Here is a 25,154-nt window from a genome sequence, read left to right on the forward strand (position 1 = left end):
AGGAAGTTATACAAGGTGAGACCCCCACGATAAGTTGTGGGTGAGCCAATTGCAGTTGGAGCCCAACGGGGAAAATTCTACTGCTGAGTGAAAAGCAGAAAAAAGCTGAGTGGAGGCTGGATATCAGCCAATAAAACTGAAATGGCTGAGGTAGGTTGGGGCCTGATTCTGGTGTGTCTTGTAAGAGGGTTGGAGTTTTATCCGTGAGAAATCCCTGAAAGGTGGAGGCAGGGTTCAATATAACCCTTTGCATGTTTATTAAGCACCCTCTCAAGTCTCTAAATACACACTTGAGAGCAGTCATTAGCTCTGTGCTTGATAATGAGACTCCATAGAATAGGTTGGTGTGTTCTATATAGTAGTAAGAGCCACCGCTGAATGCTTGAATGAAGCTGATTCAAGCTGAGAGTCCTGGTGCTCTCTCTCTCTCTCTCTCTCTCTCTCTCTCTCTCTCTCTCTCTCTTTCTCTCTCTCTCTCTCTCTCTCTCTCTCTCTCTCCCTCCCTCCCTCCCTCCCTCCTGTTTTCTCTCTCTCCCTTCCCCCCCTCCCTGCCAACTTAATACAAGTTAGGAGGAGGGCATCATAATGGGGAAAAAAATCCCTCCATAAGACTGGTATGTTGACAAACCTGTGGGGCACTGTCATGTGGCAGGGCCTGTCCCACATGGGTGATGCCACCCCTGGGCTGGTTGTGCTGGGTACTATAAGAAAGCAGACTGAGAAAGCCAAGCGGAGCAAGCAACAAGCAGCATTCCTCCATGGCCTCTGCTTCAGTTCCTGCCTTGAGTTCTTGCCCTGGTTTCCCACAGTGAGGGAGTGTGACCTGAACTTTGTAAGATGAAATAAACCCTTTTCTCCCGTAGTGGCTTTTGGTCATGGTGTTTTACTATAGCAACAGAAACCCTAATATGTAGGGTTCTGGAAGTATTTGATTAGCAGACCTTGGGAATCTAAACCCCTGGAGAATGATGAAGTGCTACCTGTCACGATGTTCTGCCTTGGCTCTGAGACAATAACGCCTAGTGAGCATGGACCAAAATTTCAAACTGAGCATCCAGACAAAACCTTCCTTTATGGCAGGTATTTTGTCATGGTGATGGTAAGCTAACACAGCTCTGTTCTCTGGAAATGGATAGGTGCCTGATGGAATAGCTGGAGGGAACCAGCTTTGTGGAGACAATGCAACGGTTCTCACCGGACACTGAATGCCCGATACCTTGACCCAGGTTGGACTTTCCAGCTTCCAGAACTATAAGCAATACAGTTCTGCTGTTTAGACAATCCAGCTTGTGGTAGTCTGTTACACCTGTACAAACAGACTGGGACACATGGATGTGTTCATAGCAGGCCAGCTGAGTTCCCATATCTCTATGTTCATATGGTACAGATGGACGTGTGTGTGTGTGCTCACATGTCCACATCATGGCCAGCTTTCTTTCCCACGAAGCATGTCCTGAGTTCTTCGTTGTGGTTTATTAAAATTTCCCACCAAGGAGAGAGTTTGGGGAAGGTAAGAGGAAACCATTAGAACTGCTAGGGGATCAGCAGGGAAATGGAGGTGAGACAATGGAAGCAATGGCCAATACAGAAAGAGTAGGTAGAAGAATGGCAGGGAGGATGAATGCAGGGGTGAGTATGGAAAGTCTGTGGCTAGAGCTGTGAACAGACCAGGTCTGGGTTGTGGGCTATAGTGAAATGGAGGTGGTGAGGGTAGAACACCTTTACTGAACTCTCAGAAGGTTTTGTTCCAAGAGCATGGGCCCACCTAGGGCTTTCTCCAACCCCCAAGGTGCCTGAGGATCCCCAGAAGGTCCTGCTTGGAATCAGTCTCTTGAGGCCAGGAAAGAGGATCCTGCTGCTCTCAGCTGAGGTTCTATCCACCAGTCTTCAGTGGGATTGTCTGGGATGCCTTTTCTGCTTCTGGATCCTGCTTTGTTTTCTTGGCTTGCTGGTGCCTAGGACATAGAGTTTAGGAAAAGCCTGGGTCTCTGGCCTGCTTACTCAAAGAGGAGACATGGGTACCAGAGGCAGAAAGCTTACCAGTCTTGTATGTCCTCAATAGTCTCTGGTAAGGGCCGATTGAGGGTCTCAAGCAGGAAGAAGGCAGCGCTGCCTCCCAGTAGGGCCGTGGTCCCAAAGATGACATTAGGGATGAAGGGCTGCAGTTCACCCGTGATTTTCACCAGTGGGGCTATCATACTTCCCACTCGAGCCCACACGTTACTGACACCCATACCTGTTTGTCTGGGAGGGTTCAGAGAAGGGATTGGCAGCCTGTTCAGAAGGCTTTTAAAGGACAATCCTGGGACCCCTGCATACAGGGCAGGAGGGAGATGCTGTTTTATTTGTTAGTCCTTGACCCAGGCACATCACCTACCTGAGGACTGTAGGGTAGAGCTCACTTGTGTAGAGGAAGAGGCAGCTGAAAGAGCCAGACAGGCATCCCTTCCCAAATACAGCCAGTGCTGTTCTCAGGAGCTGCATTTCTGCATGGGAAGGGGTTAGGGGATGGGTATTGTTCACAAGCATCTGAATGTTCTCACTCTTTAGCACACTTTGCCTTTGTACTTCGGTTTCTCTGAAGCTCATATGAAAAGGGAAAGGTAAGACCCCATCTGCTACCACTAATGCTTTGTTATGTAGGCCAATTGAGTTGTTTCCTAGGAGAATAACCTGAGCCCTACAAAAAACAGTGATCTGTTCAAGGCCAACACCATAAATTGAAGGAGAGTTCACAAGGCTGGAGCTTACTTTTCAGCTGCTGGCAGCTTCTTCCAGAGGGTCCCAGGGTAACCTCTTACCTGAAGGCACAAAGATGAGGGCCAAGATGGCCCCTCCTGCTAGGAGCAGGAGAAAACCCTGAGTGACACGCCGGCCCAGATAACTTATGGAGAGGATCGTGATGAACTTGGCTGGGATGTCAACCCCACCAAAGATGATCTGGAGTATGTAGATGTTGACTCCAAATTCTTCTACTCCCATAGCCAAACTGTAGTAGGCAAAACCAGTAGCAAACCTGAGAGACAGAGAGGCATTGGTCAGCACCTCCAGCCAAGCTGAGGTTTCTTCCCATAGTTATCCGTGGATTACCAGGATGAAAATAGTTTTGTTTATTGTGGCATCTATAACTGATTCATACATACTGCTTATGTTCAGTTTTAAGATTGTGTCTGAGCTCAGTGAAAAGTGCTGGAATTGATTGGTCCTGTCTGGCATGGTCAAGGTCTAGGGTGTTCATGGCAAAGTTGCCCAAGATTGGGTCCATAGAATAACAGGACTGGAGATATTTTCAAGAACTAGAGGAGGCAGAAAATGATCTATTTTTGTTCAGTAGAAATAGAACATCCGGAGAGGCAAAGGTAAAAGTCAAGCTATAAACAGTGAGTAGGTAACTCTCCTTTCTTCTCTCAGAATTATGGCAAAGTGCAGGACAAATTTGATCCTGGGGAAGACTAGGATGAAAAATGGCTTTACAACCAGGTCACAGAAAGACTTTGGGGAAGATGTGGAATCAGTCAGAAGAGGAAACTTGGGAGACACACAATTGCTTCTTGTAAGTCAGCAGCCTGTAGGGTTGTCTCTGCTGTGCGTGGTTCCAGAAGACAGAGCTAGGCTAGAGGGCTTTAGTGACAGAGAGGCTGACTGTGGGAAAAGTGCTGTCCCAGAATGTGCACTGAAGGATCTAGAGGGCATGTCCTGTGTGGTGTAGTGCTACCTCAGAGGGAGGTGGACCCTCTCAGCTGAATGTGGGACTTCTGGGATGAGAGCTGGCCTTAGCAGCTCCTAGGAGGCATTCTCTTGATTTCTTTTGCAGGAATCCCAGGCTTTGCCCCTATGGATTCTTCCTTGTTTATCAGCCCAGTGCTGGACATGAGTAGGAAGAGGTGGCAGGTTACCAGGCCAGAGAGAGACAGAGGGTCACACGGCGCAGGATGGACACCCGGAACAAGTCAGATAAGCCATATTTGACCTTGGCTGAAGTGATGTCCTTCTGCAAGTTGAACTTCAGTTCCTTTGAACATAAGAGAAGGATGGGTGCTATTAGTGGGCCTTGCTGATGGAAGGGAAGGAGGTTCAGATCTGTTTCTTCTAGAAGATTCATTAGGGAAACAGATAAGATATAGCTCTAAGCCAAGGAAAGAGAGGCAAGAGAGGCAGAGACATGGTCCTGCCCCAGTTACAGCCCCTCTCCACCTACCTCCACAGTGAGCTTTTTCCCTTCCTCCTTCTTGCCATTGAAGGTAGCCACATGTTGGAGTGTCTTCAGGGCCTTTGAGAATTTTCCAGACAGAACCAGCCAGCGTATGGACTCTGGTATCCACCTGGCGGTCAGAGTCGAAACATAGTGGCTCTTGTTCCAGAGTACCTTTTGAGACATCTGTATCTGGGGCCATGGGATAGGAGGCCTCAAGAACCTGAGATGACTCTCTGTGGAGCTTTACATTGGTCCATCTTTGTCCCTGAGCTGCCTCTTCTTAGGACAAAATTCAGCACTCTTTCCCTTTACTTCTAATAAGCCTTCTTCTGCCTTCAACCTAGTTTCGTTATTGGATGTCTTCTTTAGCTAGAAGCCCCAGGGGCTAGGTTAAGACCAGTGCAGCTTAGGGAGCTGGGAACAGATGGAGTTGGATAGCCAGGCAAGGCACAGAACCCATATTTGTCCCCAGTGGAATTGGGGATAGAGGAGAACATCACAGGGCCACATACCAGGACAACAAGGAGAAGATGAAGAAGGGAGCAGACACGGTTAACTGTAGCCAGCGCCACTGAGGAATGGCATATGCCAGACCGGATAAAATGAACTGACCAATGGTGTAGCAGTATCCAATAGTTGTTGATGAGATGGCCCGCATCGAGGTGGGTACCCACTCCACGTCTGTGGGAAGAGCCCAAGGACCAGATTAGGGTCTTGTCAGGCCCCAGGCACCTTTCTGTGAAGTGGTATCAGCTTCTCCCTCCCAGTAGCTACCTGACCTCATCTGCTCCCAAGGGTTCAGTTATCACCATTTTGTAGATATTATACCTGAAACCCAAGGACACAGGACTCCAGTTCATTTTTAATGTCTCCTTGCTTTGTGTCTTAATTTCTGCCACTCACTTTCGTGCACATACCACACAGGATCTGATGCCTAGTAAGTCCTACAGCCTCATTGCTGCTGACATTATGTTTGCGATTGTTGTTAAATTCGGAAGGATCTTGAGAAACCAAAGGTAAGGGTCTCTGGGTTGAATCAAACCTACTCTCTCAGCTTTTGGCTGGTGCTCCCCAAACCCTTGCTCCTCAGGCTCCCACTGTGGCTCACTCAAGATAACGGTGCTCAGAGAAATGCCTGAGATGCTGCAGCCACACAGGAATCGGAAGATCATATAGACAGGGAGGCTGGGACTGAAGGCAGCACCAGAACCGCTGGCTGCCAACATGAGATAGCTCCAGGTCAGGATGGGCTTGCGGCCAAACCTACAGCTCAGAAGAGAGGAAGGGCCAGGTTAGCCCTGTGCATCTGCCAAATTGAGTGACTTTGCAGGCTTTGGGGCAAAGGGCTGAAGGCAACCCCCAATACTTCTTCAAAGACCGGGTGGAGCATATAACTTGTTCATTAGAGCCTTGCTGGTAATTGTTGTTATCCAACAAGTCTGCAGGAGCATTGAGTTAATGAGTTATTTCTTCCGTTTCAGCTTAGCTGACTGAGCAGAGGTCGAAAGACCACATATCTCTAAGCCATCCATCTGCCCGAGGTTTACGCTATGCTGTCACAATACTGTGTTTAAAAACCTGGGTGGAGAGGCCAGATGATTTGAGTGAGGACTTTGAGACAAAAAGAAGACTATGGCCTGGCAAGGGAATGGGATCTGCCCATCCTTCCCATCTCCCCAAGCTTTTGCTTCTTCTGGGTGTATAGGTAGAACAGAGTTGAGAGATGTACATTGAATGTGCTTCCAAGCCTTACCTGTCTGACAGTTCTCCAATCACAGGGCCTCCAACAAGTATACCTGCCATGAAGATTGACTGGGCCATCTCCTTCAGTTTGTTAGAACTGCACACCAAGTCCCACTGCACAAGAGCAAGTCATGGCCAGTTCAGTTCAGTTGAGTCCAGTCCCCTCAGGTGCGCGCGCGAGCGCACACACACACACACACACACACACACACACACCCACCCACCCACACACACACACACTTGGCTTCCCTGAGCATGGTCTTTGACCGTCAAGCACCAGTTCTTTTTGTCCGTGGGGATTCCTTGGGTCTTTGACCCATGGTTGTGTAATGACAACATGTGTGACCTGTTGTGTTTTACAGAGGCTGCTTAGCTGCTTTATTGACCTGTTCTTAGCCTCTTCCACAGGAGGTCCATTTGTGTCCTGCAGCACCGTTTGCCTCTTTCTTCCCCATACATCCAAGGCCAGTCCCTCCACCTAAATCCTCACATCAGCGCTCCTCCTCTTAAGGTCTAATCTGGCCTCTCGCTCCTTCCCTCCTCCTTTCTCCCTCTCTACCAGTTTTCTGCATTAACTTTCTGTCCACATTGCCTCCAATTCCCTCACCACCCGTGCTCCTCTTCACACAGTTCTCAGTGCTGCCCTGACTGATGCACTGAAGCTGTGCTCATCCGCTGTCACACATGCCACAGACCTGCATCCTGACTTGACCTGACCCTTGGCAGCCTGCCTGCACCTCGCTCCTTTTTCTTACTTTTTGCCTTTCCATCCCTGGCTCCTTTTTTTCTTGGCTCGCCTGCCTAGCTTCTCCAGGACTCCCTCTGGATCTTTCTCTCCACCTATTTTTCCCAGACAATGTCACCTGTTTCTAAGGTGTAGATTACAGATCAATTTCTGCACCACATCCCCCTCTTTTGTCTGTTAGACCATCAGTCTGTGGCCTACTTGAAAACACTACCTGGATCACATCCCATGGACACCTCAGACTTAGCAGGACTTGTCTTTTCATTCTTTTTGAGCTTCCATATGCACCAAATAGCAAACCTGTTTTTTAGAAATATTAGTTTTTGCAATTGAGAGTCATGTATGACTTTCAACCCACGAAGTCATAATTATGCTTTTGATATACGTGGAATAAATAAATTGTGCTAAGGAAACCTATCCATCCCTTTTTCAAATTTCTATTTTTTGTGCTGATAACATTTAAAATTTCCTCTTTTAGTTTTTATATTCAGTCCATTGTAACACCATTGCACAATAGAACTCAAAACTCATTCCGCTTATTCAGCTATAGTGTGAAGGGCTGGAGAGATTGCTCAGTGGTTAGAGCACTCACTGCTCTTCCAGAGGTCCCGAGTTCAATTCTCAGCATCCACATGGTGGCTCACAACCATCTGCAATGGGATCTGATACCCTCTTCTGGTGTGTGTGAAGACAGTGACACTGTACTCACATACATAAAACAAGTAAACCTTAAAAAAAAAAAGAAAGAAAGAAACCAGCTACAATGTGTATCCATTAAAGTAGCTTCTCTGTGCCCACTCCACACCAATGCCCTCCGTCCCCAGCTGACAAATATGGCTCTATACTCTGCTCAGAAGAATTCTCCTTTTCATATTCCACATATAGGAGCATGCTGGTGGACCTCTTTCGACTCCTTCCCCTCTTGTCCCATCCTGTAGAGGACATGGTGTCCTTGCTCTCACAGATAAGCACTAGAGACTTTAGGAATGTTAAGCACGCAGTGTTATCTCTTCAAAGGAAGACATATAGAACCTGTTTTCCTCCCAGAATGCTAAGAATGTGTGTAGTTGATAGCCTGGTGACCTGTGCTGTCTGTAGGGTCACGCCATGCTTGATTTCCTCAGACACTCCTCAGACCTGTGGTTATCTATGTGGGGTCAGGTCCCCTTTGGGGGCCAAAGAACACTCTTTCACAGGGTTCACACAGCAGACACCCTGCATATCAGACATTGGCATTACAATTCACAACAGTAGCAAAATTACAGTTATGAAGTAGCAATGAAATAATTTTACGGTTGGGGCTCACCACAACACAGGAACTGTGTTAAAGGGAGATTGGGAACCACAATCCTAAACTCTTATCTTGAGCATTGTTTCTCAATCTATAGAACCCATTAAAAATTTATTCATTTTATGAATGTTAAGTATACTGTCAATGTCTTCAGACACACTAGAAAAGGGCATCAGATCCCATTACAGATGGTTGTGAGCCACCATGTGGTTGCTGGAAATTGAACTCAGGACCTCTGGAAGTGCAGTCAGTGCTCTTAACTGCTGAGCCGTCTCTCCAGCCCTATGGGTCCATTTTTATGGAAGAGATCTCATGTATTTTGCCAAGAGTTTAGATGTAGTCATTACTTAATCTTTATTGTGTATACAAGGCTGAGTTCATTGTCACCAGAAAAAATTTTCAAAATTGTGCTGTACTTAAATATGACTAGAATAAACTGTCCAGGGTCAGACTCAAGAAATTTGAACCAATACCCACTACTGATTTGTGTTTAAGTGGATTTCCTTCTTGCCTCACACAGATCAAAACTCTGCTGACCCTATGTTTTCAGAAATCCCAATTCAATCACACAGTCATTTGATCCTCAAGCTTCTAATGTGTGTGTGTATGTGTATGTGTGTATGTGAATGTGTGTGCATATTTGTGTATATATGAGTATGTATGTGTGAGTGTGTGTGAGTAAGTGTGTGTGTATATGTGAGTGTGTATGTGTGTGTAAGTGTGTGTGTAAGTGTGAGTGTGTGTGTATGTGTGTGTAAGTGTGTGTGTGTATGTGTATGTGTTTGTGTGAGTGAGTGTGTTTGTGCATATGTGTGTGTGAATGTGTATGAGTGTATGTGTATATGTGAATGTGTGTGTGTATGTGAATGTGTATCTGTGAGTGTGTATGTGTGTGTATGTGTGTACATATGTGTATGTGTATGTGTGAGTGTGTGTGTGTGTGTGTTTGTGTGTGTGTGTGTGACAGGGTCTCTTTACATAGACCCAGCTGTCCTGGAATTCGAAGACAAATCTGGCCTAGAACACACAGAGATTCACTACATGTCTATGCCTATTGAATGCTGGAATTAAAGGTATGTGCTACCACACCCAGTGTACTTCTTTTTGAATCTGGATTTGTCTGGTTTTTTAGATTTATTTATTTTATGTGTATGAGTACTTTGCCTGCATACATATATATGCAGCATATGTGTGCCTGGTGCTTCCACAGGTCAGAGGTGGTCGTCAGATCCTCTGAATTGGAGCTATGGATGGATGGTTGTGAACTTCGAGGAGGATGCTGCAGATAGAAAGCAGGTCCCCTGAGGGGCGAGTGCTCTTAACCACTATTTCATCAGAAATACAGGCCTTACTCTAGGCCTCACCATCTTGTCCTGGAATGAATAGTGATAGCTGATGTTTCCTAAGGGACCACTGTACCAGGCTCTGTCCTAAAAGTAAGCATCCTATACTTTAATTTCTTCAACCCTCACAGAATCCACTCCATGTTCCCGTTTTACAGGGGAGAAGACAGTCTCAGAGCAAATTACTGTAACAAGCTCATGACCAGCCTTTCCCATTCTCTTTCCAGTGACATGAACGGCTTTAGGTTTCTACTGTGCTAAGAATATTTTCTGGTTCCCTCTCGTCCGTTAGGTAAAGCTCGCTCACTCCCCTGCTGAGTGGTTTCTAAGGCCTGCTATGCTTTGGCCTGGTGAACCTGTCTCCTCTAATCTCCTGCTAATCCCAGCACACATTCCTCACTCCAGACATCCTGAATTACTCGTGTAATGAAGTGAAGAATGTTCTCTACAAATGCCTTCCAAGAATGTTCTGGAAGTAAAGTGTGGGGAGAGATCTCTGAGCCCAAGGAAGGTTTTTTTTTTTGTTTTTGTTTTTTGTTTTTTGTTTTTGTTTTTCTACGTTTTTCTTCTGAAAGTTAGGCAGGAGGAGTTTGGATGAGAATGTCAGGTCTTCCAGCTAGCTTCAGGTGAGCCAACAAGTCCAGAAACTCCAGTAGACATTGTTAACAGGGAAGGGGGTCTACATGATGTGGTGTGAGGCAGAGGAGGAGGGACAATACTGCAGGAAGCAACAGTACAGAGGAGGAGAGAAGCATGGCAGGTGTGGAGAGAGGCTTCTGGCACTTCCCTACATTCTGTCTTAGGCTTTTCAGGAAAAACCAAGGAAAAGACGTACTGATTAAATATTAAAAATAAAGCAAACTCCAGTCATACTGTACATTTCTTTCAGAGATTTTTATGGGTGACAAAGCTCCTCAGAACTGAAAAATTGGCTGTCACTGTCCTATAGAGCAACATAAAGTGTGAGATGTCGGTTTGAGACCTACAGCCTTTGAGTTGACTGTGTTCTCTCAAAGAATACACTGAAGTTCAAACCTCCTAGGAGGGAAATGAAGCTGGTTAAATGTAATGAGCTGAGTTGCAGTGAGACTGTGTTATGCAGGGTGGACTCTTGAAGCACACAGAACAGGATGGAGGCGGAGCTTAGAGTGATGGACACACAAGCCAAGCAATGCTGAGGCTTGCCAGCAACTGCCTCAAACTAGAAGAATTAAGGGAGGACTCTTTGTAGGGCCTTTGCAGAAAGCACACTGGTGCTGTGTGCTTTGGGATTCTAGTCTCCAAACCTGTGCGATAATAAAATCTGTGTTGTTTTAAGCTGCCCAATCTGGGGGATTTTTACTGGAAATGAACAAAGGTGCTTCTGCTGTGTGTGAAACATCTATTGGCTTGCTAGGTGGTGACGAGAAAGGGAATTGGGATACATGAGGGAAGCATGGAGCAGATAGGGTGGGTTTTTAAAGGCACCCCAAGTTTCTGAGAGAAAGATTTTAGAAAGCATCCTGGATGCTTTCTGTTGGACTCTTTGTGCACAGCCCCCAAGAGAGTCCTGTTATAGCTTGTAGCAGAAGGCTTGAATATTCAAGAAACCAGGAATGTTTTCTGTGCTGCCTTTGACTGGGGCTCTAGAGGCTTGGGCAGCCCTTGGATTTAATCATGTTTTACTCTGAGTCCATAAAAACAAGTGATTTCTTTGCTGTTTTGTATGTGTTAGGATCCTCTTACTCAAGAATGTTGCCCGTCCTTTCATAATCTTTTCCCAGTGTCAGGAATTTCTCAGTGGCCAATTCATATGTGAGGTGAATGTCTGAGAAGTCTGACTCCCGTGGAGCTAAGGTGTTCCTTGTCTCCCCAGCTGCTTTACTTCCATCATCAGGCACCATTGCTGCGAAGCATCTTAGCAGCTCATCTGCTTGTCTTCCTCTACTATCTTCTGTAGCCTCTTGGAGACAGAAGACATCTCATTTTACTTTTTAACCTTGGCAACTGTCAGAAGAGTTCATTATAATACATATTAGTATGTGATTAATGAATAATGAATGAATGAATAAACAGGGAGTAGCCATTATACACACTTTTACTGATGAGTCCCAGAGAGGGAAAGGTAGCATGCTGATTGGAAGAAACCAAAAATTAGCTTCTTAGTGCTTCTCTTCTGCCCTGGGCATGGCCTAGGTTTGTAATTCCCACTAGCTCCTGTCGGTCCTACATAGCCTTCTCGCTTGCTTCACGTAGCCTAGTCTTATATTGGATTTCTTTCCCCAGTCTTATAGCATAACTAAGTCCTGAGGAGTTGGTTCTGGAAGAAAAGGACAGAAACCTCAGCCTTGTCTTCCTGTGTGATCCAGTCCAGGAAGATTGTAGGGAGGAAAGAGAAGGGCTGCTCTGCTCAGCCATGACAGCTTTACAAGTCATGACAGCACCATCACAAAGCTGGTGCAGATAAGACCTCATTTTCACAAAGAACCTGTGGCTCCAATGAAAGATACTTTGCTTGAGCATAGCTTGGTTCATTTCAAGGCAGTGACTCAAGCTCAGGTCTGAAAGATCTACTGATGTCCTCAACCAGGACCACAACTCCCAGGTGCCCCACTGTGTATTGTGTTCTAAGCCCTGGGCTTAAGAAAGAAGGTTTAAACATGGGAGCTGTTGTTCTGTGAGACAGCATGACTAACTGTGGCACTGTGTTCAGGTCAGGGCCTGCTGGGCTGCTTGGTCAAGGTTCAACGATACAGGTTTAGGAGTTAGGGCAGCAAATAAAGTGTTTAGGAAGTCCTTCAGAGGGTAAGCAGACTGGATGATAGTCACCACAAGCCATTCAGGAGGCACCATATAATCCAACAAAAGAATGGGCTTCCTGCTGCATGTAGAGAAAGCTGACTCAACCAAGATGTCAAACAATGTCCCTACCCGTCAGCGCTAGGGAATAAAAGTTTACTTTTACCCGAGTATCTTTGAAGCCAGGTCAGACCTTAGGGAATATTGTTGCCTGGCCCTGTGCATTCTTACATCTTTGATTCTTACATCTTTTTTGGAACTATGAAGACCAAAGAGGACAAGCCAAGTATCTTTGGACACAAATTGTGCTGCTTAGGAGCTGTGTATTTTGGGATAGATTATGTGTGTGTGTGTGTGTGTGTGTGTGTGTGTGTGTTTGTGTGTGTGTATGTGTGTGTGTGTGTGTGTGTTAAGGGAGTGAGGGTTGATGTGTGGGTGAGGACACAAATTGTGCTGCTTAGGAGCTGTGTATTTTGGGATAGATTTTGTGTGTGTGTGTGTGTGTTTGTGTGTGTATGTGTGTGTGTGTGTGTTAAGGGAATGAGGGGTGATGTGTGGGTGAGCTTCAGTGTACACTTAGATGGGTGTTCATGTTTCTGTGTATACATGTGTGCAGACACATATGAAAGCCAGACGTGTTTTTTTTTTTTTTTTTTTTTTTTTTTTTGAGACAGGGCTTTTTACTGAACATGGAGCTTGCTGACTACTTAGTCTTAGGGAATCCTCCAGTCTTTTTCTCCCCAGTGCTGGGGTTTCAGGCTATAACTGTTGTGCCCAGCTTTCCTATGTCAGTGCTTGGGACGACACTCAGGCTCTCATGCTTGTGTGGCAAGCACTTTACTGACTGAGCCATCTCTCCAGGTATTTAAGTTCTATGTGGTCAAAGTCCTCAGCTGTATCTGTAGGTACCCGATACCTACTTCTTGAATCTATGAATGACTTAAGGAACAAAGAACAACAAGCCCTAAATCTGGAAGACACTGTGCACTCAACTCATAGTAATTATTATTATTATTAATTATTATTGCTGTTGTCATTTATCCAATGGCATGTGACAGATGACACAACAGATAGAGCATGGTTCTGAGGTCAGGCTCTCCTGGCCCACCATCACAACTGTGTAGGATGCCATTTGGATCTGAGGCCAGTGCCATTTCCTATAGAATGGGAAGGATGATACCTGACTTGCCCACAGTGAAAAATGTGGAAAGTGAAGCAGTAACTCTGGGGCCTGCACACAGTAGGTGTCCACCGAGTGAGCTTTGAATTGGGAATTACACAACTGTTCTAGGTGCCCTACTATGAAGATGACCAGAAGCTTTTTACATAGTGGCTGCCACTGGGGTCAGGCTGGCCAGAAATGTAGCCAGAGTGAAATCCCAATTCCTTACTAGGAATTGAGATCAGAGGCTGAGAAAAAGGTAGAAAAAGTGTACCTGAAGCAGGGTGGCAAGCAGCCAGTGGGGATGTGAGGCAGGACTGGGGCCCGAACATGAGACAGATGGATAAATGTCCTGAATCTGGGTATTTGCTGAGGAGGATGGGGGTGGTCAGAGGTGGTTGACCCTGCAAGGGTTCTCCCTGGGGTCATGGGCTTCTTGTGGCACTGGGAGCAGGACAGGAAGATACAAGGCCCAGAGAGGAAGGCCGGGGGCTTTTGAAGGGGGCACTCTATTCACTTGAGGTTGGGGTCAGGACCAGAGGGCTACCAGCTGTGCTTCAGTGTAAGTGAGTTGTACTTCAGGGAATCTAGGGCTCAGCAGCCAGGCTCTCGTGCCTTCCAGACAGACAAGAAAGGTCTTTGTTTCCTCTCCAAGTCCCAGTTAAAGCTCCTGAGAAGTCCTGATCGCCTCTCTCACATGGGAGGCAGAACTCTACTCTACCCTAAGCACACAGAACCTGTATTTGCCGTGGCTGAATGAACAGATCAGAGCTCCCTGTTTGTTCTTCTAGTTGAGTTTGGTCATTAATGTTTCAGTGAGTGGGGAGAGCAGAGATCCTTCTTATAGGCTCGCCATGACAGGGTCCTCGGAGAATTATAGCTTAATGCAGAGCTAAATGAGGTCTGACATGGAGAAGGGTGCAGTCCCCTGAGGACGTGCTGATTCTTGTTTTGTGCAGATTCATATCATCTCAAGGAATGGGAATTTGGCTGGCACAGGGGTGAACTGAAGCTTGACTGGGTATGAGGCCTCTTGACCTCTGCTCTTGGCAAAGCTCCTAGGAGCCCACCTGAGGAGTGACCTGGAAAGGAAGCTGTTTTCCAGTGTTGAGCAGTGTCTCAGGCAGAGTGGAGCTTATTCTGTATTTAGCATTGGTTAAGCACTTACTGAACACCTAAGTCCTGTGATGGCAGATGTAGGTGGGAGAGATACTGTCCCTGTCCTGGAGGAGTTACTGGAAGGTGAGGTTGAACATCTGTGGACATGTTAGAGCACCGGATTCCCTCAGCGGGGTGCAGGATGGATGGTTAATCTCAGGGAGTACAGGTTGGGTCCTGGGTATCTTTCAGCAGCATGGCCTCCGGAGTCCTACTTTAGAGACTTGGATTCTCTCCTTGACCCTGTGTGAATGTTGTGCCTTGGCTAGTGATCTGTCTTTCAGGTTTCTCATCCATGCAAACAGGATAATTAAGGTGGAAGTCGGAGAGCTGTGAGAGTTTATATGAGCTTGTGTGTGCGCCTATCCCCATCTGGTACCTAGGAACTCGCACACCATGTTCTGGATGAGAATATTTCACTATTCCTTGTAAGCCTGCTCTTTTCTTTCTTCAGTTCTTCCTTCTTCACTTTCTCCCCACCCCAGGACAGGATTTCCCTGTATAACCCAAGGTGGCCTGGAAGTATTTAGCCTACGCTGGATTTAATGTTCTGTCTGAGGCATCACACACATCTTTTCCTTTAGGCTGTTTGTTCCTTGGGTTCTGTTTCTGGAGGTGATGGGTGGTTTATTTCTTTTCATCGTCTTCCCAGATGCATAGCAAGTCATGCATACATTGGGAAACTTATGGGCATGTCTTGGATTTCCTATCTGCTCTTTACCTCCCACATCTGTTTAGCCACTAGGTCCCTTAGATTCCAATTTTCTATTCTCTGCCTTCTAAACCAACCATTCCATCTACCTGCCACCTGCCACCTCCACCCTGGAGTCCCATGCAGTTCGCTGCCAGCTTGTGCTGATGCCAGACTAAAATTCCCCCTACAGACCCCACCTCTGTTCCACAGAGTGAGGCTCTTCAGAAGGTCTCGTGAGCCTGTCACACTCTTTCTTAAAGACTACTGCACCCATGGTTCCTCATCCCTTTTTAGAGAAGCCACACTTTTGCCTTAGCAACCATCCCAGGCCCTCTTGCTGCTCTCTCCTGTCCCGTGCCCAGTAGCCTTCATGTCTCTATGCTTCAGACTTTATGTGTCAGTGGCTTTGCATTTAGCATTTTGAGCTTTGTATCCCGGGTACACTGCCCACTCAGACTCACTCCCTACTTCTCCTTTCTCTTTTATGTTCAGAGAATGCAGAGCTGACTTCAACAAGCCCTCTAAGACCTCCTACCCCTGTGCTGGTTAGAAACCCCTTCGCTGGGTTTTCAGAATCTTAAGATTACAGAACATTTATTTATTCCTCCCACAAAAATTTATCCCCCCTGCTTTTCGAGGTATTATTCCAGGTGCTGGGGACACAGCAATGAATCCTGTCTCAAGAAGCATTCAGATCCCTACAGGGTAGTACCCGTGTCCCCTCTGATGGTAAGCCTCTGGAAGGCTAATGGCTTCTTTGCCTTTGAGGCCTCAGCATTCTGCACCACCACACAAACATGCCTAATGTTTTGAATACTTGATGTATTCTGAACACTATGATTGGCATAGAGGAGAAAAATAATGTATCAGGGAAGAGGTATGGTCTAGGGGATATGAATGTAACAAGTGTGCTCCTCAGGTGCACAACTCTGATGCCCGGGGCTCATGCTCAGACCCAACTCCACTTACTCCTAGTGTGACTTTGAGCAAGCTTCTAAGCTCTCTGGGTTTCAGTATTCCCATCTAAAAGAACTAATTTAAATACTAATTATTTTATAGCTGTCAAAAAGTTCAAAACTGTTAATATTTGCAAGGCATTTAGAACAATGTCTATAATAAATGCTCTATAGAGAATAAATATTTGTTTGTGATTACACAGATAATTATATAGATGGTCTAGATGGTCTTGGATTAAAATCCTAGTTCTGCCCATAGGAGAAACTCAGGGCTGGCCTCTATTTCCTCATCTGTGAAATAGAGATAAAGAGACCTAACTCCCTGGGATTCCAGGAAGCTGAAGCCCATAGGATGGCAACCTGGGGCTGTATTTGCAGGGCAAAGGTCTTCTAATGAAGCAATGTTTGAATCCTGCTCTTGTGGGGATCACAGGGTGTCCCTGTATGAAGCCTCCCTGGAATCTTTTGGCTAAGGTTTCCTTTGAACTTTGTACTAAGGGGTATTTTGCTTGAAAATCTAGCTGTGAAACTGCATCTCACGGAACAGTCACGTCTCTTCCCTGGGTCTGAGTGCCTAACCCTCAACAGCAAAAAAGACAGCCTGACACATCCACACACTAGAGAGCCCCGCAGAGGACTCAGACGTGCCTGGCAGTCAGTTGACATTCAGCAAACCCCAATTCCAGGCTCCTCATTTTCCTCCTGTCACAGCCTCCTGACTGGCCTGTCAGTTCATTGAAGGACTTGATTTAGCTCTACTCTTGGAAGTGGTAGGTGAGACGACCAGCCACTCCATAAGGGTGACTCGTCAGTGAGGCCATAAAGGCACTCATGTGGGTGACTGACACCCTCTGGATCTACGCAGGAATCTTTCAACCCTTGCAATGTGAAATCCCTCTACTACACAGCCTCCCTAACCCCCCAGCCATGTAAGGCTTTGCACAGGATGGAATGTTCCTTTTCTAGTCTGGTTAACCCCTTGCCTGCTGTTCTAATCTCAGCTCCAGGGCTGCTTCTTTAGAGCTATCTCATCCCAAGCTATTTCTTTCTTGTCCCTCTAACAGGTCCAAGGGTAGAAGATCACAGTTCAAGATTGCTGCATCGCACACAGTAACAAGTCATTCAACAAGGCTATAGAACACCCTCTTAGGAGGAGGGACTGTACAGTTTTGAATCCCTGGAGCTTGAGCTCCATGTTGTAGATTGTTGAAGGAATGCTTGGGTTCTGAGCATGAAGGACTCAAGCCACTTAGTTCTTGTGCATGAGCACTGGGACCCTTCCTCTTTGCCAAGTTTCCCTGTCCTTCAATCCCAGGAAACCTAGGCCCCTGTGTCTTTTCTACCCACAAGTGGTGCACAGTGTATGGAAGTACCCAAGGTGAGGTGGAGGGAGAGAGGTTGCCAGACATACCTCTATCACGATGGTGTCTCTGGTGCTGTTGTAGATCCAGCCATCCAAGCATGGCTCGGTGGCCCTCTGGGTGTCATTGGGAAGACTGGCATTTGGCAGATGTACGAAGCGGAGACACTTCTCAGGCTTCCCATTTGGGTCCAAGGGGAGTACCCAGGGCTCTATAGAGGCGTTGGGGGGCGGGCGACAATGGTGGGCAGGGGTGGTGGCTGTGAAGATCTGTAGCAAGTTGTGGTTGGCTATTCCGAGGACTGGGAGGGCCAGCAAGGTCACATGCAGGTACTGGAAGGGGCCCATGCTTCCAACACGGTCCAGAATCTCAGAGAAGGTCATGGCGCCAGGCAAGATGAACCAAAACTGTAGGCAAGGCATTAGGCCAAGAAGAGGTGTGTGTATGTGTGTGAGTGCTATGTTTAGGCCTGTGGAGCATCATAGAACCATATGCATGAAGATATATCTAGTTACATATATGAGAACACATGTGTGGAGACATGTTTGTGTGCATGTGTAAAGATGTGGGGGTTTTGGTGTGTGGATGCATAAAGATGTACCCAGCTGCATGGAGGGATATGAAATCCCAGTGTGGATGCAGTGGTATATGTACATTTAAATTACACTGTGAAGATCATGTGAATGCAGGCATGTAGCCCCTGTGCTTATAGGTAATAGGTGTGCATACACCAGGCCACATAGTCAGAACCAAAGGTCCAGATTTGAACGTTGGTTGCACAGGCTGAATATGGGTGACGGTGAGGGTAATACACATCCCTGATTGTTTCATGAGTGCTAAGAAGGATCTCCTCAAGCTCAAAGCTTCCTTGCTGTTCCCTGGGGTGAGTCCCCTGTGCTGGAGTATCAGAAGACTCCCTGAAAGCATTAGGAATCTGACCAATTACAGTGTTACAGTGAGGAAGCAGGGCCTGGCTTTGGGGTGATCTTGGGTGCTAGTCTTGGGTGCCTTCAATCCCGTCTCACCTGGTGGTTGGAGCTGAATCCAGTTGGGCTGGAGGTGGATGCGGTGGTGGCCCGTGCTCTGTCCTAGGGTCCGGCAGCTGCTGTGGTAGGAAAGCTCAGCTCTAACAAGCTGTTTGTGTCTCCCCTGGGGTGCCTTATATAAGGCATAAGCTGTTTCCTGGGCTAATGTTTGACTTTCTTTGCAAGATTAACATCCGGCAGGGAGAATGCTGTGCACCCACCAAGCCCGGCTCTCCTGAAAGGGCTGCCTCAGCCAAGGCTGTGGAGAGGGTGGAGAGGGGGCTGGGGAGTGAGTGGACTGTGGCTGAGCCTAGAGGGCTGCTGGCTGGACAAAGGGCTTAGTGGCCCAGGGCTTGTTTCCTAAGAGAGAATCTGGGAAGGGATTCAGGTCCGTGTGTCCAGAGAACCTCTGAGCTGATGTTCAGAGACCCCGAAGCTGAGAACGGTGAGAGGGGTGCTACTGGGCATGAGAGGCAGCAATCTTGCAATGGCCTCTTTTCCAGACTGGCTTCCGAGTAGGTTCATGGAGAATGTTAGGGCACACTTGATAGACAGTCCCAAGCACTGGTCTTTATGGTCGCAGAGGAAAAACCAGGGCCATCCCTAGCTGAGTCTCTTCCATCTACCTATGGACTTACTGTCCCCAGCTGCTCTTGGGCTTCTCCCTACAGTTCTGATGGCTTTGTTTATTGCTGTGAGTATGGTTTAATTACCTAATAATGTTTATTTCTCGTATAAAACAGAAACTCTAACAAGCCAACACAAACTGAGTAAGTACGTTTAGTCTCACCCAAGAGCCAACTTGCGCAGAGTTTTGTGTATGTGGTAGTTTTTTCTCCTACAGATGTGTCTAAGACAGGGTCTAGCAGCCAACGAAACTTGATTGACACGTATGGGCCCTACTGTTAGCATTGTCAGTTAGGAAACTGAGAAGTTAAGTAACTAGCTTAGGGTCTTCAGCAGGAAGTAGGTCAGGGTGTGGCTTTAAGTTTATTTCTACCCTAAAGCATCTAAACACACACACACACTCTCTCTCTGCTTTTGTTTCTCTCCCTCCCTCCCTCTCTCCCTCCTCTTTCTCCTCTTCCCTCCCTCCCTCTCCCCCTCTCTTCCTCTTCTACCTTCTCTCTCCACCATCCTCCCCTCTGGTTGTTTGAGTCAGTATCTCACTATATAGTTCAGACTGACCTTTAAGACTCACAGCAATCCTCCTGCCTTAGCTTCTTCTCCAGTGCTAGGATTACTAGCATTCACTAACGCTTCTGGTTTGAGCCAGAGTTTTCTATGAAGTCTGCTTCTTTCCTAGCAAAGTTGCTTAACCTGTACTGCTTTTTAAGTCATGACTGGCTTGCTCTTAGCTGACTGTTACCATTTCCAGGGACACCGCCCCCCCCCCCCCCAGGAGATGCTCTATTCCACCTGCTCCGGGCATGGGGGATCAGAGAAGGGACCACTTGGTGTTCTCTGTTTTGTCTGGTTGAGGTCTCCCATTGTCTTCCTGGGCCCCTTTCTTAAAGGTGGTATCTAGCCTCCAAGTTAGGGCTGGGATCCTCAGGCTGAAGTGCCTGCCAGCTCCTCCCTCTACCACAAGGCAAGGTCAGCTGATGAACCCTGTTCCAGCCCCTCCTCTTCGCTTACCACCTGTACTCAGCAATTATTGATGTTCTCCGAGTGGCCTGAGGCAGGGTGAGATCTGGAGTCATCAAAGGAAGATTAAATTATACTCCAAGGCAGCCAAAGGGTTGTTTTAGGAAGGTTTTGACTGGGAGGCTTGCAGCAAGCTGGGCTGCTGCAGCTAACCCCCTGTTCTGGGTGGTCACCCTCACGGAGATGTTCTTTTCTAGTTCCTAATTGGCCTGTGTTGTCCGTCTGTTCCTGTCCCAGTGGGATGTTGTTTAAAGGCGCCTGGTGATTTCCCTGAGGCCGCTGGGGCTGAGCCAGAGTATACACAGCCCAACAGCTCAGTGAGGGGCCACTGTATCCGGGCAGCGCCCTTGGGCCCCAGCGGATGTTCGTGGGATCCTGATCCCTGAATCAAGGCTACTGGGGGTTGTTACATGATGGACTTGTATGACCTTCAGTAAAATCACCTCTTCCTGGGCCTTTTCTCTTCATCAGTTAAAGTGGCTTTGGAAAAAAAAGCAAAACATCAGAAACCTCTTAGTTAATAGTATATTGAGTACAAATAGAGTTGGTCCAGCTGAAGTGGGTGAGAGAGATGGTAGCCAAAAGGAGCATCTCCATCACCTTTCTTACTCATTCTTGTTCTTGTTGTCTTCTGTCCCAGGGCCTCTGCTGTGATCCTAAATTTAATGTATTCAAACTAACTTTAAAAAAAAAAAATTCTGTACTTAAGAACTCTTACACATTCAATGTATTTTTAATTTGGGACATGGAAATAGGTTTTTCTTCCTTTTTTTTCTTCTTCTTTTTTTTCATTTCTGTCTAAATTCGTTCAGTCCTTTAAGCTGAAGCTGAGCTCAGGTTCCACTGCTACCTGTCAGGTCTCATCAGGGGTATGTGACTTGTCTGTTGTCCTCATCTCATTTGGGGGGAATTGAGGTCCAGTGCAAAGGAACACAGACTGCATCTTTCTAAATGTAAACTTTCCGAGGCAGGGGAACTACTAAAAAGGAAACCTGAACAAGAGGAAGTAGGAATCACACCAACTTGACTATGGCCAAGATGTGTGGCCATGCAGGGAATGCACATGCTAGGTCTTCACCCTGAACCTCTGATTTGGGCATGGAGCAGGTAGGCAGCAGCTATGGGCAGCCAGCCTAGTAAAATACCCATGAGAGTAAGACTCAGATGCTGAACTGAGTGAACTTGGATTAATGTAGCTCTCTCTCCAGCCATGTTTTCATGAGCATGTATATTGGAGGCCCCATGCTATGGCTGTTCTCACTTCCCATGTGCTTCTCTGAGTAGACAGCATTTCAGAAATCATTAAAGCACATGGGAGGTCAATGTCTAAGATGACCGACTGGAGGACTAGATAGAAATGGACTGTCTGGAGGTGGTGACAGCATCATCAGGCTTTGATGACTGGATAGAGGTCAATAGATAGAGTTGGATGGACAGAGTAGTGAGCAGAGGGTGATTGTGGGTAAGAGGAGAAATGAGCGAATTCATCTGGATAGAACCTCTGCTTCTATTTAATGTGGTGGCCTTGGCCTCAGGGCCAGGATGTCTCTGTGACAGACTCAGAGGATATGGCAACCCTCTGGGCTTTTCTGTCCTCGAGGAGTGGGGGGATGGAGAGTGTCAGAAGCCTCCATCCTATGAAGGGTATGAGGAGTTGACAGTCAGGCTCAGTGGTACCCAAATTTACTTAGTTCAGCATCTGAGTCTCAGACTGGCTGCCCATAGCTGCTGCCTACTTGGTCCACACCCACTCATAGGTGAGGACTTAGCATGTGCATGTCTGGCTTGGCTGCTTAGAATGTTCACAGGTGAGGATGGTTAGGCTAAACTCCCAAGGGCCAGGAGCTGTATTTCTATAGTAGATGAGCAGGAGTGTCCCAGCCCTGGGAGTGGACACTAATTTGAGACCCCAAATTCAGCCCTTGACCTGGAGCAGCTCTAGGTCTGTGTGGGTGTCTCCATGCTGGACCTGGGTAAAAGGACCTTTGTCCTTAAAACCCAGCTCCCCTCCCCTCCAAAGACAAGTCCTACAGTTGCTTTCCTGGGGATGAGGCAGTCTAGGGAAGGAAGCTTTCACAGAATAGCTACCAGTATTGACACTACCATTTGCTAGCTGGACTTGGGTAAGTGATAATCCCCCATCGAAAGCCTAATTTTCTTACCTGCAAGATGGGGTTATAATTGGAGTCTTATGTAAAGTATATAAACCCATAGAACCAAACACACAGAACTTAGTTTGAGGGTCAGGCCTGAGGAAACAGATCCCAGGAGAGCTGTGCTATACATAGACTGAGAGAAGAAAATGTTCTTAGTAGGCAAGAGTGCTGCCTTACCAGGCACATATTGGAGTCTTTGAGGTCTTCCTAGTCAACTGGAATGGATAGACTCTGGCCCAGCCATTTCTTCCTGAGTCCCATTATGTAGCCAAGCAACCTGGGCCTCAGCTGTCAGCTCAGCTGGCACAGCACGGGTTTACAGGACTCTTCCTGGACCTGTGCTCATAGAGATATCATGCTATTATAACAGGAGCCTGGTGGCTGAGTGAGGCTAAAAATGGCTCTTCATGGGCAGCTCCAAGAAGTGGCAGGGAGAGTCACCCCCTTCTGGTTTCCATCCCAAACTGCATTACTGCATTTCTTCCTGAAGATGGGGGCTATTCAGGAGGATGAGGCCAGCACAGGTTTATGTGGATTCAGAGGGACTGAGGACTGTCCCTACACTGGGAAAGCACCATGAGGAGCTGAAGGAGAGGACCTGGTGTGGGCTGTACACTTGTAATCCTAGCACCCAGGAGGATGAGGCCAGCCTGGCCTGTAATAGTGAGACTTTGAAAAAATGGCAAACCAACAAAACTGAAACAACAAGCCCTCCAACCCCCCCCAAACAATCCTCTTCAAAGAATCTCAAACAACAGACATTGAAGAACCACTAGCTACATAACAAAAATATTCACTACTACAGAAAGAACTCAAGTGAGGGGATCCCAGGCTGAGGCACTTAGCTCCAAGGTGACTGATAAGCCAAATGCCATAGTCTCAACTCCCCCAGAACAGTTTTCTGCTCATCAAAGGTCTTATGCTAGGGTTGGCAGACTTCAGTGCTGAGGGGCTGAGGGTATGTGAATGAAATGGCTAGGTCAGACTCTGTGTGTGTGTGTGTGTGTGTGTGTGTGTGTGTGTGAGGGAGAGGTGTTCATAAAGAGCTGGAGACACACAGAGAAAGAGAGAAGGAGAGGGAGAGGGGAAAGGGAGAGAGGGAGGGAGGGGAAGAAAGAGGGAGGGAGGGATAGAGGGAAGGAGGGAGAAAGAGGGAGGCGGAATGAATTGGCTAGGTCAGACTGTGTGTTTGTGACTGTGTCAGACTCTCTCTCTCCCTCTTCTTCCCCCACTCCGTGTGTGTGTGTGTGTGTGTGTGTGTGTGTGTGTGTGTGTGTGTGTGTGTGTGAAGGGGAGGTGTCCATGAGGAGCTATAGAAAGTCGAGTGCATGCATGTGTATTTATGTCCAGGAAGAGCTGTAAAGCACACGTCCAGTTTGGGGGGGGGCAGCTGCTGCTCCATACCAGCTGCTGTTGCCATGGGGACAGGCAGGCTTTGAGTTGCCAGATCCTCAGATATTTTAAAAATAGCTAGAAATCCGGACTTTTTTGTGTGTGAAAAATTTCCAATTGTGTAGGCGACCCTTCCTCCTACCTTCTGGAATCCCATTGCCTTCTCTGTTTCCACCACTCATGCAGGCCACAGGCTTCATGGAGCGCTTCCTTGGAGAGAAAGGTAGGACTGGGTACTACTGCCTTAGCTTTCTTCTTGAGCCTCCTTGCTGGCTGTGAATGCCATTTTTGTTGGTGACTTGACTATATCTGGAATGAATTAAAACCCAACCAGCTGGGTTCATCTGTAAGAGATTTTTTTTTCTTAAATCATTTGAAGTGAGAAGATCCACTTTTGATTGGATCTTCTGAGGTGGAAAGATTCACCTTTAATTTTGTTCACACTGTCTGCTGGCAGCCTATCTAAAGGACACGGAAGAAGGACACTTGCTCTCTTTGCCTGCTTGCTATTGATGAGAAGTCCATTCCTTCACTGGCATTAGAGCCAACTTCTATGGGATTCCACTAAAGACCAGCTGTGACATCCAGCTTCCCAGACAGAACAACTACTAGATTCTTTGACCTTTTGTTGGTAGACAATCATTGTTGGACTAGAGGGACTGCAGCTTATAAGCAATTCTAATCACACACACACACACACACACACACACACACCACTGAATCTCTCTATATAAACTCTTTCTATAAGTTCTGTTTCTCTAGAGAACCCTGACTACTACAAAATTTGGTACCAGAAGTGATTATAGAGCAACAAGAATTATAAGAATAACTTTTAAACATATCTGGAATAGGCTTTACATTTCCCAATACCTACAGTTATTGAAGCCTCTTCTTGAAGCTGGGAGAGTGCTGAAAGCTCATGGGGTGAACTATTTTACAAAACAAAGAAAACAAATAGGTTTGATTGTCCTGATCCATCAATTTTCTGTGAGAGACAAAAGGTTTGGTATCTATCTATCTATCTATCTATCTATCTATCTATCTATCTATCTATCTATCTATCCATTCATCCCCTATCTATCTATCTATCTATCTATCTATCTATCTATCTAATCAGTTTTGACAGTTTGTGGAAAAATAATGAAAATTATGATGCTGGTTGGTTGCTCCTAACATCTCTGGATAAACTGATAGAGGAAAAAAAGCTTCATGATAAGATTAACCAACTTCTAGCATCTCAGACTACAGAGAGGGACGAGGAACTCATTGATAAGACTGACAGTTCCAGATGCACAGAAACAGTCTACAGGTCTCCAAGTGTGCCCTGGAGGAGAATTTCTCTCCAGCAGCCACAGAGCTCAAGGTGCAGACAATCAAACTGAAATCTTAATTTTAAGGTTGGCTGAATTACAGTGAAAATTCAAATCCCATCTTCAGATGGTGTTGGCAGTAAAAGTAAGGACATTAATTGGTACAGAACGAAATCCTGTAACTTGGGATGGAGATGT

General features: G+C 46.7%; 1 protein-coding gene across 2 annotated transcripts; it reads right to left on the reverse strand.

The window, feature by feature from the left end:
• Positions 1 to 1,873: 1,873 nt before the first annotated feature.
• On the reverse strand, positions 1,874 to 17,839 carry SLC22A8 (solute carrier family 22 member 8; the record flags this gene model as incomplete). 2 transcript variants are annotated; one of them, XM_080913263.1, is made up of 10 exons in its annotated part: positions 1,874 to 1,955; positions 2,041 to 2,244; positions 2,378 to 2,486; positions 2,802 to 3,016; positions 3,897 to 4,012; positions 4,199 to 4,322; positions 4,708 to 4,876; positions 5,304 to 5,458; positions 5,949 to 6,052; positions 17,477 to 17,839. In XM_080913263.1, the coding sequence occupies 10 exons, from the start codon at positions 17,807 to 17,809 to the stop codon at positions 1,874 to 1,876; spliced, it is 1,611 nt and encodes a 536-aa protein (XP_080769389.1). The 2 variants fall into 2 exon arrangements, with proteins under 2 accessions (XP_080769389.1, XP_080769388.1); XM_080913262.1 differs by lacking the exons at positions 3,897 to 4,012; positions 4,199 to 4,322 and having other exon boundaries at positions 17,477 to 17,809.
• Between the last annotated feature and the right edge of the window lie 7,315 nt (positions 17,840 to 25,154).

Source organism: Micromys minutus (assembly GCF_963924665.1).
Source record: "Micromys minutus genome assembly, chromosome: 2".
In the NCBI taxonomy this organism is placed as follows: domain Eukaryota; kingdom Metazoa; phylum Chordata; class Mammalia; order Rodentia; family Muridae; genus Micromys; species Micromys minutus.